Raw genomic sequence first — 14299 nt, 5'->3', positions numbered from 1 at the left:
TTCAGGTCATGTTGTGGAAGGCTGCAGGTCAGAGAGAGCCTCAGTTGCAGTCAGTCAGTTGTACTGACTATTGCAAGTGTGAAGGGGGTGAGGTCCGATGCTGCAACCCATTCACAATACAATAATAAAGATCAAGAAGATGATGAGACTGAAGGGAATGAGGAAAGAAATGATGAAAATGGTGAAGGCTATTGAGTGGGATTGTGTGGTTGTTGTTAAATGTGTGTGTGTGTGTGTGCATGTGTGCATACTGTATATAGTTATATAGTTTACTGTGTGTGTGTGTGTGTGTGTGCGCGCGCGTTGCATGTTCTATATAGTTCTTGTGTATAGTTATTGTGCATTTGTGTACGTGTGCATGCTGGATATGGTTATTTTGCATATTGTATATAGTTCTTGTGGGTTTGTGTGTATGTGCATGCTGTATATAGTTATTTTGCATGTTGTATATAGTTCTTGTATATAGTTATTGTGCATTTGTGTACGTGTGCATGCTGGATATGGTTATTTTGCATATTGTATTTAGTTCTTGTGGGTTTGTGTGTGCATGCTGTTATATAGTTATTACCTCCGCCAAGGAGGTTATGTTTTCATCAGGGTTTGTTTGTCTGTTTGTTTGTTTGTTTGTCTGTTCATCTGTTTGTTCGCAAGATAACTCAAAAAGTTTGGGAGTGATCCGGATCACCGTCTGGATCCAGGAGGCGGTTATGTTTTCGCTTGGCGGAGGTCTGCACTTTCGGAGTCCTTTTCTAGTTTTGCATGGCACACTTAATTTCTTAATCTGTCTGTCCATAGGTCAACACTGCCTCCTTACCAAGTTTCTTAAAGGTTTTCACCAACTCACCCAACCAAGTACACGTGTTTACCTTGGAAAAACAATTTTGAGCCTGGCTTTATCACACTATCTGCTTTTGTGTGTATGCAAATTAGAGCATTTTTAATGAGATAGGGCCTCATTTGCATAAGTAAACATTAAATTATAAATAACATGCAATACATTTTTTTCTCATCTTAACATAAGTAATCAACTCAGAAAGTTTCATGGTGATATCTATGATTTAAATTTTTTACCTTATTCACCTGTACTGCCTCGCCTTAATTGCCTATTTATGCTAATTATGCAAATTGCCCAAAGTGCAACTTTAGGCAACCAAGTTGAATTCCACCCACTAGGCCTATAGATGACATTTCTGCAATAAAACTTTAGGGTACTCAACATTTCTGGGTTTACTATTGGGCCTATGGGGATCACGACTAGACTACAGATAAGGGTGTAGTAAAGGAGCAGGCTAAATCACCAAACAACAATATAGCCTACCCATGCAAAAAACATGTAGCCTATACATTAGTCAATATGCCTCTTTGTGGAAGCGTGGGATAGGCTACATTTCAAAGGCTGTCTTTCTTTCTTTCTTTCTTTCTGTTTTTGTTAACTTGTGGAATAGTGGAATATTTTTTGTTAACTTCTCAGTTGAAGTGAATTATTATTACACATTTGTGGTTTATTATTATTATTACACATTTGTTGAACCATGGTACTAATAAAAACTACAGGATAGTAAGAGCTGAAATGTTGCTTAATTTATCCAATTTCCACCACTATGTAAAACGTTGGCCAGTCTTGGGCCTGAAACTCCCAGGCACTGAATTCTGGCAACTTTGAAAACAAGCTTCTTTTGAAGATGAACACCTTTTCAGTTTCAACTAATGACTGGCATATTAGTAGCTGCTGGACATAGGTGGCCTGTGTGTGTGTGTGTGTGTGTGTGTGTGAGAGAGTGAGATGGTGACCTGGGGAGTAAGCCCTAAATGCTCATACCACATGACCAAAATGTTCTCCCTACCAGCAGGTCATTTTTTTTTTAAAGAAATAAGTTATTTATTTTTCATTTTTACCTGAAGTTCATACAAAAGTGAAATTTCTGTTTCTGTTTTTTTCTTTGACGTCAGCTCTAAAAATATGCTGTTTGTTCTTTGAACTTAAGAGAATTGTGCCTGAAAAGTCCTAGAAAATAATGTGATTTTAAGTGAGATTAAGAAGATATGGGAACCCTGAATATGCTTTATGCTTTACTATAAGAAAGCCAAAATAAAGTTCACAATAAAAGTTAAAAATAAAACCGCTTGCTTTTTACTTTTTACTTTTACTTCAAATACTTAAGTACATTAAATATCAGAAAATTACTTTTGATACTTAAGTACTGTATATATCAGATACTTTAAGACTTTTACTTAAGTAATATTCTAAAAGGTAACTTTCACTTCTACCAAAGTCTTTTTCTAGTACGATACTTGTACTTTTACTCAAGTATTGCTTTCTAGTACTTTATACAACACTGTATAAAACAGTTCATTCTAATGCAATTGCAATGTTTTATTGCACTACTCTGTATTGTTAGGCCAGGGATGGGCAAACTTTTTGGCTCAAGGGCCACATTGGGTTTTGCAAATTGGCCGGCGTGCCGCAAGCACCCACCAAGCCCCTACCCCCTCAACAATACACACACACAAAAAAATATTTTTTTTATAGTCTATCATTTAGTAACAAAAGTAATTTTGTTTTAATTTTTTAATTGCTTAAAAAATACTGCTAATTTGATGCTGTTTAACACATTTATAAATTGTGCACTGTCGCTTTAAGAACAATTCACGTTTAGTTCTCAATGATCTTCTGCCAGCTCCGCTCCGCTCCGCTATGGCTACTGCTGTACCTATGGCTGTGCCCCTCTCACAGTTTATAAATGGTCAGTAGTGGGAACTACTGTTGCCTTCATGATTTCCTTTTAAAAGTTTCTTATAAGAAGGAGATATCAATTATCAACAATGACAAGCCAGCTGGAACCTGCCGCTCTCTCTCCCTCTCGTGAGCGCTCAGACGCGTTCCCAATTAAATGGAGAAGCATATCGTTCAAGTTAGATCTGCTGCAAAGACGATAACAAAGAGTAGGCATCATCTATCATCTCTATGTAACATGATGTTTTGACTTTGATATTGTAAACGTTCTCAAAGAAGAGTGAAAAGCAGTTTGCAGTAAAGCTAACCAATGTCGTCTCTCGCAGGAAAAAAATAGCGAGCAGCCTGATAACCAAATTAAATGCTCGGCGGGCCGGATTAATGTCCTTGGCGGGCCGAGTCCAGCCCGCAGTTTGCCCACCCCTGGGTTAGGCTATATTACTTGCATGAGAAAAAAAATCCCGAGCAGCTTTCAGCCATTACCAAACATTTTGGCCTACACGCATTTTTATAAAATTTCATTGTTTGAATGTTAGCAAGAAACAACGGGCTACTTTGGAGTGGTCATAGGCTAAAAGATGCATAAATTAGGCTACTGATGATGGATTAAAGAAGAATTAGCCTGGCGGACCATCCTATATCATTGAAATGTATAGTCTGGAATCGAATCATTCACCTGCTTAATCCAAGGGGCGGGCAGAGAATTGTCTTTCAAACTGCCTAGGCATGCAATAGGCCAGCGCTACGACCATATCCGTATCCGGTCGGCAAAACGGCAAATACATCCTTCTTCGAAAGGAATGACTTAAGTGCATTGTGTTGCTCTACTTTCAAAGAAAAGCACAAGTCCTACTCCTTCAAAGTTGACGCCAACGCCGATTCAAACAACCGCTCTTCATTCGCCATAGCCACCTTCCTTGTTGTTCACCGTCGCAGGACTGTCGTTATCCTGTTAAGCCCGCCTTAAGACTCTCTAACAAAATAGAGCGCTGTGATTGGATGAGGTCCACGGCGTCAGCCAATCGAAATTCCTATGGTTCGATACTAGACGTACAGGCTGAGCAAATTAATTTGCTGCCGCTAGGGTGCGTCTAGATTTCTAGGCTAGGCAAGAATAATAATTATGTTATATTCAACTCTGACTAAACACAGTCCTCACATGGATTACCAAGTATCTAGTTGTTTTTAAAGGCAGTTGTTGGAATCCACTTCGTTGTAGGCTAAATTAGTAGGTTAACTCAGAGCGGTATCTCGAACAACAAAAATGATGACCCTCATTTATAATGATTTCCCGACTTTTTCTTCTGAGGAAATGTTCCTCACAGCTGCGACACGTCGGAAATCTGACACGGTGCCGGAATACTTTAAGCAAGCCCTGCAATACGTGAGATGTGGACAAGCACCAGTGGCTTCAAATACCTGTTTGCTGCTCTGGAATGGCATTTTAGCAGCTGCTCTCTTAATCCTATGAATTTGTCTGGCAGAAACCTTCCTTATTATGCCTTTGTCTGCACGAACCCGCCTGTGCTCTGAATCAGCGACAAATTTCTTCACAGTACGATGAGTATGCTTACCTTTTCCAAGGTAGTACACAATTTCGTGCTTTTCAGCAGCAGAGAGATCCTTTTTCTTTCCCATATTGCTTGAAACCTGTGGCATGCTTAATAATGTGGAACATCCTCCTTTGATTGGGCTCACCTGGCAAACTAATTATTAGGGGTGTCACCATTCTCCAATAGGGATGGCGAAATTTAAAAATAATCTTAACCGTCCACTGAGCCTCATTAACCGGTTAAAGTCGGTCACACGCCACAACTGCCATTTATGATACCCGTGTCCTGTCGCGCGTCTTTCTCTGCCCGTGAAACAAGTTATCCCCCCATTTTAGAATGGTTAGGCTCCCGTCACACAATGTTAGTTTGTGCCCTTTGTATTATACAGTTTCCCCAAGAATAGCTCTTTTATGAGTTAAATCGAAATAATGTAGGCAATTATTACTGGCCTTTATTTGTCAGAATCTGAGGCCCGGCTATAAATAGAATCCCGGCCATAATTTGAGGATTTAGGTATGCATTAGGGCTGCACGATATATCTAAAATCTATCGTTATCACGATATCAACGTTTGCGATGGACATACCGCAAAGATTACTTAATTTTTGATAAATTTTGATACATTTTCTGTGCCGTGCGCATTCCATGGCCTACAGTCTATGATGTATTCACATTCTGAATGTCAACATATTTTACCAAACCGATGCTGTCATGCAGCCCTAGAAGCCCGTCCCCTACCAGTTTAGATGTGTGGTGTTAGGTGTTGAGGCAGGAGCTAAGTCTTGATGGCTGAAGATAGTGAGTCAAGCGAGGTAGGCTACACTTAGGTGAAGAGGAATTGGTGACTAAAGGAAAAGCACGTCTGTTATATGGAAATATTTTGGTTTTATAAAGGACGACGTATTACAAACACAGCGCCAAATGAGTCCTTCTCCACCATGTTAAAATAAACAATTTCTTTCGTTGTTGTTATAGGATCAGAAGATAGCCTATCTATCTTTCACTGTAAGGCTTGTATTTCATGATTTGCATTTAGCAAAAGCCCCATACAGCAGCATAGAGGTAATCAGGATTCGTTATTTGTAAAAGTTGTTTAGCCTACTTCGTTAGCCTGGACTGTGCGATCGCAGCCACTTACTTTCACTTTCCGCTGCCCTCGTAGTCGGCATGCCGGTAGCCTAATAACGTGGGATGCGCAGCGTATGAGGTTACAGACTGGGCTACTTAAGTTTTTAGATGAGTGACCGCCGCGATATAGCTTAAGTAGGCCTAGCTTTTTTGCTTGTGTTTTACCTTGTGTTGACTGTTTTCACCATAGACTGTATATATAGAACTGGACAGTGTGGTTGCATTCAGCAGTGTTCTATGGAATTGAAGCCACCGAGGCGACGCCATCTTGGAAAATTTGCAACCAATTTGAAGTGCGGCTGCGCAGCAGAAGTTGAAGCATGCGCAGTGAAGAGGAGTCGCGGTCAGGCACGCCCACTCAGTTGCCAGTCAGTGAGTTAAACACGCCCCTTGTCAAGTGAAACCCGCCCCCTTCTCCTTTCCACAACGCAGGTCGACTCGGCGCCGAAGACTAGCTGGCTGGATAAATTTTGCGGCTGTGAGTTAGCTAAACAGTACAAACAACAATCGGTTTGTTCTTGTCTGATAAGTGTTGCGTATCAACTGAAAAGTTTTTTTTGTCTATTGTTGTTCTTAAATACGTCTAAGAGAGCTTATTATGTTGATTATAGACTGTGACAATTTAGTATGGTGAATACTAATGAGCTAACAACAGAAATACGGATAGCGAATTACATGCTAACGTTAGCAGCTACATTAATGTTACCGTCAACGGGAGGCTAAGTTAGTCGTTGAAGTGAAGATTAGCACACAGCTCCCGTAACAGTCGATGCATGATATACTTGGTTTTATTAGTTGTTGCTGTTTTCAAATATCTCAATCTTAATGTATGCCATCTCAACATGGAGTAACCATTGACTGTACATGGGGATTAATAACACTAGACAGTCAGTACAGTATATGATGTGATAAAGCAACGGTATGATGTGATAAAGCAACGCAAGTTAACGTTAACGTAATGTGAAGCATGGACCTCATCAACCCGTCATGTTAATGTAACTACTAGCCAGTTTGCCAGCGTTGCATTTTTTCTAACGTTAACGACAGACACCTCTGTTAGAGCTACTTCTGTGATGGTAGGTCAGTAGCATAGACTGTAAAAAATAGATTGGTAGGTCGGTAGTTGTAGACCGCATAAGTGAATGATCGATAAATGAAACGCCTGCATTAAACACTACGGCAAGAACCAGTCACTTCCTAGGGATATCGGTGAACATTTGAGAAAGACCTTAGTTTGTCATCTAACGTCCATGATCAGTCATACTGATAACGTTATTTTTCAAGCTGACGCAAGTTAATAACATTCCCACCACATATTTAAATGTGTAGTTAACATTAGGTAGGCTGTGAAGTTTATTGCACACATATATTTAATTAATTGGTATTACTAGTAGTGTTGAGTGCCTGATTAGATGCTTTGTAATGTTGTAAAATTGTCTTTGTAACTTTACTTTTTGCAGGTAAGATGGCTGAATGTACTGGAGGTGGCGGCAAGGTGGTCTCCATGGTCTACATTAGTCTGCAAGCAAGGGAATGCCTACGTGAAGTGGTTTGGCTGGGGTGGTCTGAGGTGGCATGTCCTCCCCCTTTCTCCAAGTCCCCTGACATCCATCTCCCTGACATCACCCACCGTCACTGGATCAACCTGAAGCCCCTTATACATGGGACATGGCACAGCACCACTACGTTCTGAAAAGACATGACTTTCAATAACTTCCGTGGCACCAAGAAAGGTCTGCCGCTGCTCTGAACCTTCTGTTAATGTGACATCATTCATACTTGAGGCTGTACACATCCCTTTGTTTCTATTTTCTTTATTGATGTCACCCAAACTTCAACTTTCTGTATGCCCCTGAACTCACACAAATTGTAAATTGCAATGCGCCATTTAACCAGTGGTGTAGTCTAGTTAGTTAGTTGCAGTGGTGGGTATACTGTGAGCAACCCCAAATGTTATTAAATACGTATCCTTGCCTATTTTAAATGGGTATACTGAGATGATGATGCTTTTTAAATGGGTTTACTGTGTAGTCCTGTGCATCACGTAGACTATACCATACCATGGTCATTTAACTGCCTTGGTATTTAAGTCAGAGGCTATTGCTTAGTATTTAACTGTAGCCTACACAAAGATGTAGACGTTACACGAATATTAATATCAGAATAATTATTGGTTGATACTAAATCAATATTGAATGTTTTTTTTAAATTTCTTTTGTGTGATATATCATTCAGAATGTTGCAACATGACTGGTCTTCAATCAGCCAAAGAGGACACATCGTAACTCCTCTCCTAGTTACTCTCCATTGGCTCCCTACAGTAGCCAGAATTAAATTTAAATCTCTCACTTTGGCCTATAGGACACTGACTGGATCTGCTCCTTGTTATTTTAATTCAATGATCAAGATATACATCCCCAACCGCCCACTGCGGTCTTCTGATGAGCGTCTGTTGTGTCGACCAGTCTTAAACGCTAGGTCAAATTCAAGACTTTTCCTCAGTGGTTCCATGTTGGTAGAATGAGTTGCCCAGTGCTCTTCGTTCTTGTGATAGTTTTTGGTCTTTTAAGCACTTCTTATACATTATGGTTTGTATGCAGTAGTACTGTTTTATTTTCATTATAGGCTGTTGATTAATTTGACATTGTTTATTATTGATATTCTCCTTAATGTAGTCTTACCATGTTATTGTTATTATATTATTGATTGAATGGGCATTATTATTTATTATTGCTTTCCCCCCTCATTTTCATTGTTTATTTCATTAGGCTATTGATTGATCCCTGGTTTAAGTATTATATTGTTTTATATTTGTTAAGGGTAACCATAACTATCATCATAATGTGGTATTTTCTTATGCACTTGAAACAAAGAATAAAAATGTTTCTTTAAACGTAGTACCACTTTAAACACATCACACACTGAACAGCAAAGTAGCTTCCTGATTATGTGTAAAATGTTTACAGAGTATCCTGATGTAGTAGGTCCATGTTCTCATATTTTTACAGCTGACATGACGGCTGCAATATTACATTTTTGATTTATAATGGAGCACCCTCTCTGGTAATGGAGCACCCTCTCTGACTAGCAAGCCTGTGGTAGAGGCATACGATTACAGACATATTGAGAGAGCCTATCAATGAGTTGTCACCGTTTTCAATTTAGACGTATTATTTTGAAATGATGTACGTCTACGGGAGGATTACACATCACTGGCAAGACCTGATCAAATCATACCAATGCAAAATGCTTCTCTCAGTGCAATCGCAGGTAACAACGATACCTTAAAGGGGTGGTTCAGGATTTTGGACATAGGACCTCATTTCCAAGTAAGCAAGTGTGATATTTATCAGTGGAGACCGTTTTCAACACGTTTCATCCAGTCCTTCTAATTGCAGAGTTCGCAGGTGCTAGGCTAGCGCAAGTCAACGGTATGTGCTAGCCTGCCACTAAAAACAGTCTTACCCACTCCAAAGTACACCCGAGGCAAATAAATTATAACGCCAGACTATCGATGTAAATGTCTGTTTTGATAGTGTTATTTCTAACGTTATTCTATCCTTGCATTTCAACGATCGCATTACATTTTGAGGGACTAGTTTCTTAGCAGCGGCGGAATTATACTTGCTCCGGTTAGTAGTACTGCGCCGAAAAGTAAACAGTAAAGCGCACTCCAATGGGGATACCTAGTAGTAGCCTTGGTAATATCAGTCCGCCGCCGAGATGCAAAATGACTACTACAAACTTCAGGGACCAAAGTATAACTATTGCAACGCGATGCGAGGGTAGTTGTATTTCTCACACTATTCTACCAACACAGACATTTACATCGATTGTCTGGAATTTGCCTCGGGTGTACTTTGGAGTGGGTAAGACTGTCTTTAGTGGCAGGCTAGCACATACCGTTGACTTGCGCTAGCCTAGCACCTGCGAACTCTGCAATTAGAAGGACTGGATGAAACGTGTTGAAAACGGTCTCCACTGATAAATATCACACTTGCTTACTTGGAAATGAGGTCTTATGTCCAAAATCCTGAACTACCCCTTTAACGCATTTTCAGATACCGCTGTTCTGAGCATACTAAGCATTTGGAACTTTGAATCAAAGCTATGGTCCAATAATGTGTTCACTAAAACACAAGTAACGTTAATTGTCGGGCTGATTCATAAATGGGCATACCGAGGTTGTCGACCTAGCAGGCGAGGTGGCGTTTATTGCCATTCGCAAAACTAAGCAAGAGTTAACGTTAATGAAACTTAACATTGCCTTCTCCAGTGACTTAAGTGTATTCAAATGAAGTTGCAACGATGATGGCGGCAATCACTGGTTACGTTAAACCATTTGAAACAAGTAGGACTGTAAATGATGGTGACTATGGCTAACATCACTTCAATATAGCAGAGCCCTTTTACTTTACCTATCAACTGGCTAATGCTAGCATGATGTAGCATGCTATGAGCTAATATACTTAGCATCTACGAAAGCACATATCTTTTTTCACAAAGAATCTGTCACAACTAACAACGATGTCTCTTACAAACAACTACACAGTGTATGACTATCAATTTTGTATTTAGTCAGACTGTGATAAGATATAGCCTAATGATAATAACAGCAACACTTATTTAGGTTAGATTATGTGTCGAAATCAGGTGTCGTTAAAATGAGTGAGCGATGACGTGGTAGTGTCTGCAGCGTATAGAGCTGCACAGTCCCACCCACAGCCAAAACGCGGTTAGGTGCCGGATGTAAGATTCCCATTCATTTGTCCCATTGACGTTTGGAAAAATCTGTATCTAAAGAGTTTTACAGCATGTCTTAGGCTAACAAGCTACGGCATAACTCATAAGCATACAACATATCATTTCGAGTGAAAAAACGAAGAGAAAATCCAAAAAAAGGTACAAGACTGTGTACATATTTTCATTTCCGAGCGAAGGAACTAGCACTACTCATCCCATAAACCACCGCGCCTCACTGAATAATATATAACCAATGCACGAATCAGCGCGAAATCATTTCAAAACCGGCGACAATTTTGATATTGAATTTTATATTTATCATCGTGTATTTTATATTGTGTGTGTGAAAGCGGTTAACGTTAACGGCAGTGCTTCGTACCTGACTCATCCTATGCTGTCATCACTGCTCAGTCGGGCTGATGCATGGACTGGTGCATGGTCTGCTCTTGGACCACCATATTCAGTTGATTAATTTGCCATGAATTATTACACAAAATGTTCATTAAATGCACGAAGTATTCCTAGGTTAATGATTGATATGAATCATACAGTATGAAGGCTACAGTATTCTAGCTAATGTTAACTAGCACTGCTAGCAGCATTAACGTTACCAACCTCCCTGCTTAAAGGAACATGCCACCCAAAATCAGTAGTAATATATGTTCTTACCTTAACTTTCACGAGTTGAGTCATACCTCTCCCGCGCCGGTAGGTGCACTCAAACGCTCTGTCGCGCGGCTCGAATGTGTTAGCATGTTGCTATGCTAGCGGGCTCTGCCGTGGCAGTAGAGAGAGGAACATAGCAGTATTCAAACACCTCCACGTTTTCCCTACTTAAATACAGTTGCACGAGTAGTTGATAAAAATGTGTACGTCACACAACATGAAACGTGGTGATTTTCCAAGCGAATAAACAGGAGAACTACAATGTGTGGCGCAATAGCACTTGGGAGTACTTCGACCTAGCGTGGTAATATTATTAACACCTAATTGTAGATCCTATCCACCACAGAGTTTAGCCTGGTAAACCAGACCCTGGAATCTTTCAGATTAAGGGTCTGGCCACGAGTAATGAAAATGGCCCAATTCGAGGGGCGGCACCAAGCATGCATTTGAAACTCTCACTGCACGCAGTTGGATAACGCTACGACCAATCACAACAATTCACGGTGTGACGTATCCAGTTCTTGCAAAGGAACGATTTGAGGGCGATTTTCTGCTCCTCTTTTAGTTGAAAAGCCAAATCTAAATCCTTTATTGTAGCGGCCAAAGCTGTTTCAAACAACTGGTGTTCATCGGTAGCTATCTTGCAATGTTTTCTAGATGATTCCTGACGTCGCAGCACCGTCCTCATCAGTGCAGCTCGCCTTTGTCCCGCCTACACCGATTTGATTGGTCCCTCTCGCTCGAGAGGTAGAAGAAATTTGGATCATTGCTCGTGGCCAGAGTATCTTGCGGGCACAATTCAAATTGTGCTCTCGCGAGAACTCTGGATTTCCAGGGTACACAGAGTTTAGAATCCATGCTGGATCGACCCTCAGCCTCTCTCTCCCCTCTGAGCGAGAGAGAGGCACACACACTAGAGATGCGCTGATGGGCTATTATTTCAACCATAACTGCATAGCAAAACTTATCATCCATCAGCCATCCATCAGCACCAAAGTTTGTTGACCAATTTTCAAAACTGCACCCGCCCACCATCCGCTGGTTGTTTTAATGTAGGCTATATGGGTGATGCAGCGCTGCTGACGTGAGGCTAGAAAGCCCTTGCCTGTTCTAGAAAGACTGATCTAATGCAGCAAATATATTAAAAGGCAAAAGTCGTACATTGGCTAGGCCTATCCCCAGAATATCAACAGCAAACTCAGTCTCTGTCGCGCAAAACAGTCTCCAAATAAAACGCACATCGGCCTGTTGCCTATTCTGCCATGCAGCTTGTGACAATATATCGTCCAAAATGCTTGATTGCATTGCATTCTCCACATTTTTAGCTAAATTTTCATGTACCACATCAGCATTTTTGTTCAGTGAATCTTTTGTAAATTGCTTTACAATTACCGTCGGGCCTATAGGCCTAATGCCTGGCTTGCCTCAGCTTCGGTCACGTCCTTTTACATTTTTATCATTGTAATAAAAAACGCAATTCAGCATGCTCCTGGCCTACTAATTAATGCCTATTGTACTTTATTTTTTGCCTCCTAACTTGCCTCCTAACTTCCGTATCCATCCAACTTCCGGGCGTGGATTGTCTATGGGAAATAACATGGCGTTTTGAAAGATCGTACCTGTCAAACTCTGTAGGTGACAAAGTAGAAAAAGCTGCTGGGCAGATTGGCCTACACACTTCTGCCATCTAGTTTCCACTGGATTTTTTGATTTTCGGTGCCGTTTGAGTAGTATAGTCTATGGTATACTACTTAAACGGCACCGACAATCAAAAACTCTGGAGTTTGGAAACTATATGGCAGAAGTGTGTAGGCCAATCTGCCCACCGGCTTTTTCAACTTCGCTACCTACAGATGTTTTACCGGTATGATATTTCGAAACGCCATGTTATTCCCCATAGACAATCCACGCCCGGAAGTTGGATGGATACGGAAGTTACGGAGGCGGGACTTATTCTGGAGAGGTCTATTTGGGAGGAATGTCCTCATGACGATTATGACTAGAGGCTCATGCTGCTTCCTTATGTTGGAATATGCGAAAATAAACAGAAATCGAAGGGATACCTTCTTATACGTGATTTCTGCAACAATGGTAGGCTAGCCTACTGAAAACGTTTGGATATTCTGTTATTTTCTGCTGTTGGCTAAATAGATAGACACACATATAGGGGAAACACTTGATATTGAATTTATGTGCTACAATGCAGGCCTGTTAACTGTATGACAACAGTGGTTTATTTAAACTACATCATAAGAATTTATTTCGTCAGTCATCATGCTCATTTTAATGAGTAAGAATGAAAGTTCTGCTGTGTTTATTGCAAACAACATTCCGCGATATCTCCCGCAAGTCACGTCAGGCAGACTGTAGCCTTTCTGTCCGGGATGAGCTGCCCTCTGTTGTAGCTCCTCCCGGCTAGCCTCTGAAGATCACGTTTACGTAGAAAGCCAGACGAAAGTCAGACTCAGTCAAGACGAACAAGCCTAATGACTTCGAAGTACTTATCCAAGAGATCGCGAATAAAAGGCATTTATCTCAAAACAAGGTTAGTGCCCCACGAACTCTTGGTGTCTATAGGAGCATATACAATCGCTTAGTACAACCGTAGCTGGTTTTAAGTCTACCACGTGCAGTTAAGTTTTTATGGTTTACACCGCAATTGTCAATGGAGAAATTGCATTGAATTTTTACATCCGGCATCGGCTGTGGACGGGACTGTGCAGCTCTATGACAACTCCTGCAGCTGTGAGGAGCAACGCGAGCACGCGCAAGGAAACAAGTAGGTGGGAAAAACCAGAATGGCACACAACACCGTAGCCTACAGGCGCGCCTGATATCACATAATTACACTTGTTTGCACCTTCAACAGCATGGCTTAACGTTACCTGGTTAACGCCCGCAAATACCCATAATGTTTGTGTGGAAGAATGACAAACGGAGAGCTTAGCTTACGTTAATAACCACATAAAGTTACAAAAATATTTCTATAAGTTAATGTTCACGTTACCTGAGGCCAAACACAATCGAAAAGGTCAGTGTCAGATTTCACATTATACTTCAGGGTTTACGATTAATTGCCGTCAAATAGGACACGTTGAAGTTACCTGTCAACGCCAAAGTATTGTCCGCAAAGGTAAGTTCTCCTCATTCGAGAAGAATACTTCTGAAAAACTTTAAGGACATTCATCTCAGGAACTAAGTTACTGTCAACTTTGGTCTACACTGTTCTGCGAGTAGCTCCTCAGGAAAATGTCAATATGGCTGCCGCTTTGTCATAATAAAAGCCTGTTTCCGAAATGCATCAATATGCTCTGTCGCTATCCACTTTTTAGAGTTTAAAAGGGTGGTTCAGGATTTTGGATAGGACCTCATTTCCAAGTTAGCAAGTGTGATATTTATTAGTGGAGACATGTTTTTTCAAAATGTTTCATCCAGTCCTTCTAGTTGCAGAGTTCACAGGTGCTGTCAACAGTATG

General features: G+C 40.7%; 1 protein-coding gene across 3 annotated transcripts in view; it reads right to left on the bottom strand.

Annotated features, from left to right (window-relative positions):
* acadl (acyl-CoA dehydrogenase long chain) overlaps nt 1-14055 on the bottom strand; it is a 68733-nt gene extending 54678 nt beyond the window's left edge. The window contains exons 1-2 of one of the 3 annotated variants that reach the window (XM_076297164.1): nt 13928-14019; nt 10827-10931 (exon numbers count right to left, since the gene is read on the bottom strand). Coding sequence is in view for 1 of the 3 variants with exons in the window: in XM_076297163.1 (XP_076153278.1) it covers nt 13928-14010 (83 nt within the window). In the remaining 2 variants the exon portion in view is untranslated. Of the gene's footprint in view, nt 1-10536; nt 10558-10826; nt 10932-13927 lie in introns of those variants that run through there. The other 2 variants (XM_076297163.1, XM_076297165.1) reach the window with 2 other exon arrangements.
* Nucleotides 14056-14299: the final 244 nt, after the last annotated feature.

Source organism: Alosa pseudoharengus, unplaced genomic scaffold, assembly GCF_046254945.1.
Source record: "Alosa pseudoharengus isolate Yale_2024_CS ecotype anadromous, Long Island Sound unplaced genomic scaffold, YU_APseudo_1.1 YU_APseudo_1.1_scf_20, whole genome shotgun sequence".
In the NCBI taxonomy this organism is placed as follows: Eukaryota; Metazoa; Chordata; class Actinopteri; order Clupeiformes; family Clupeidae; genus Alosa; species Alosa pseudoharengus.
The sequence above is the reverse complement of the archived record's forward strand: the minus strand, read 5'-3'. Positions and strand labels throughout refer to the sequence as shown.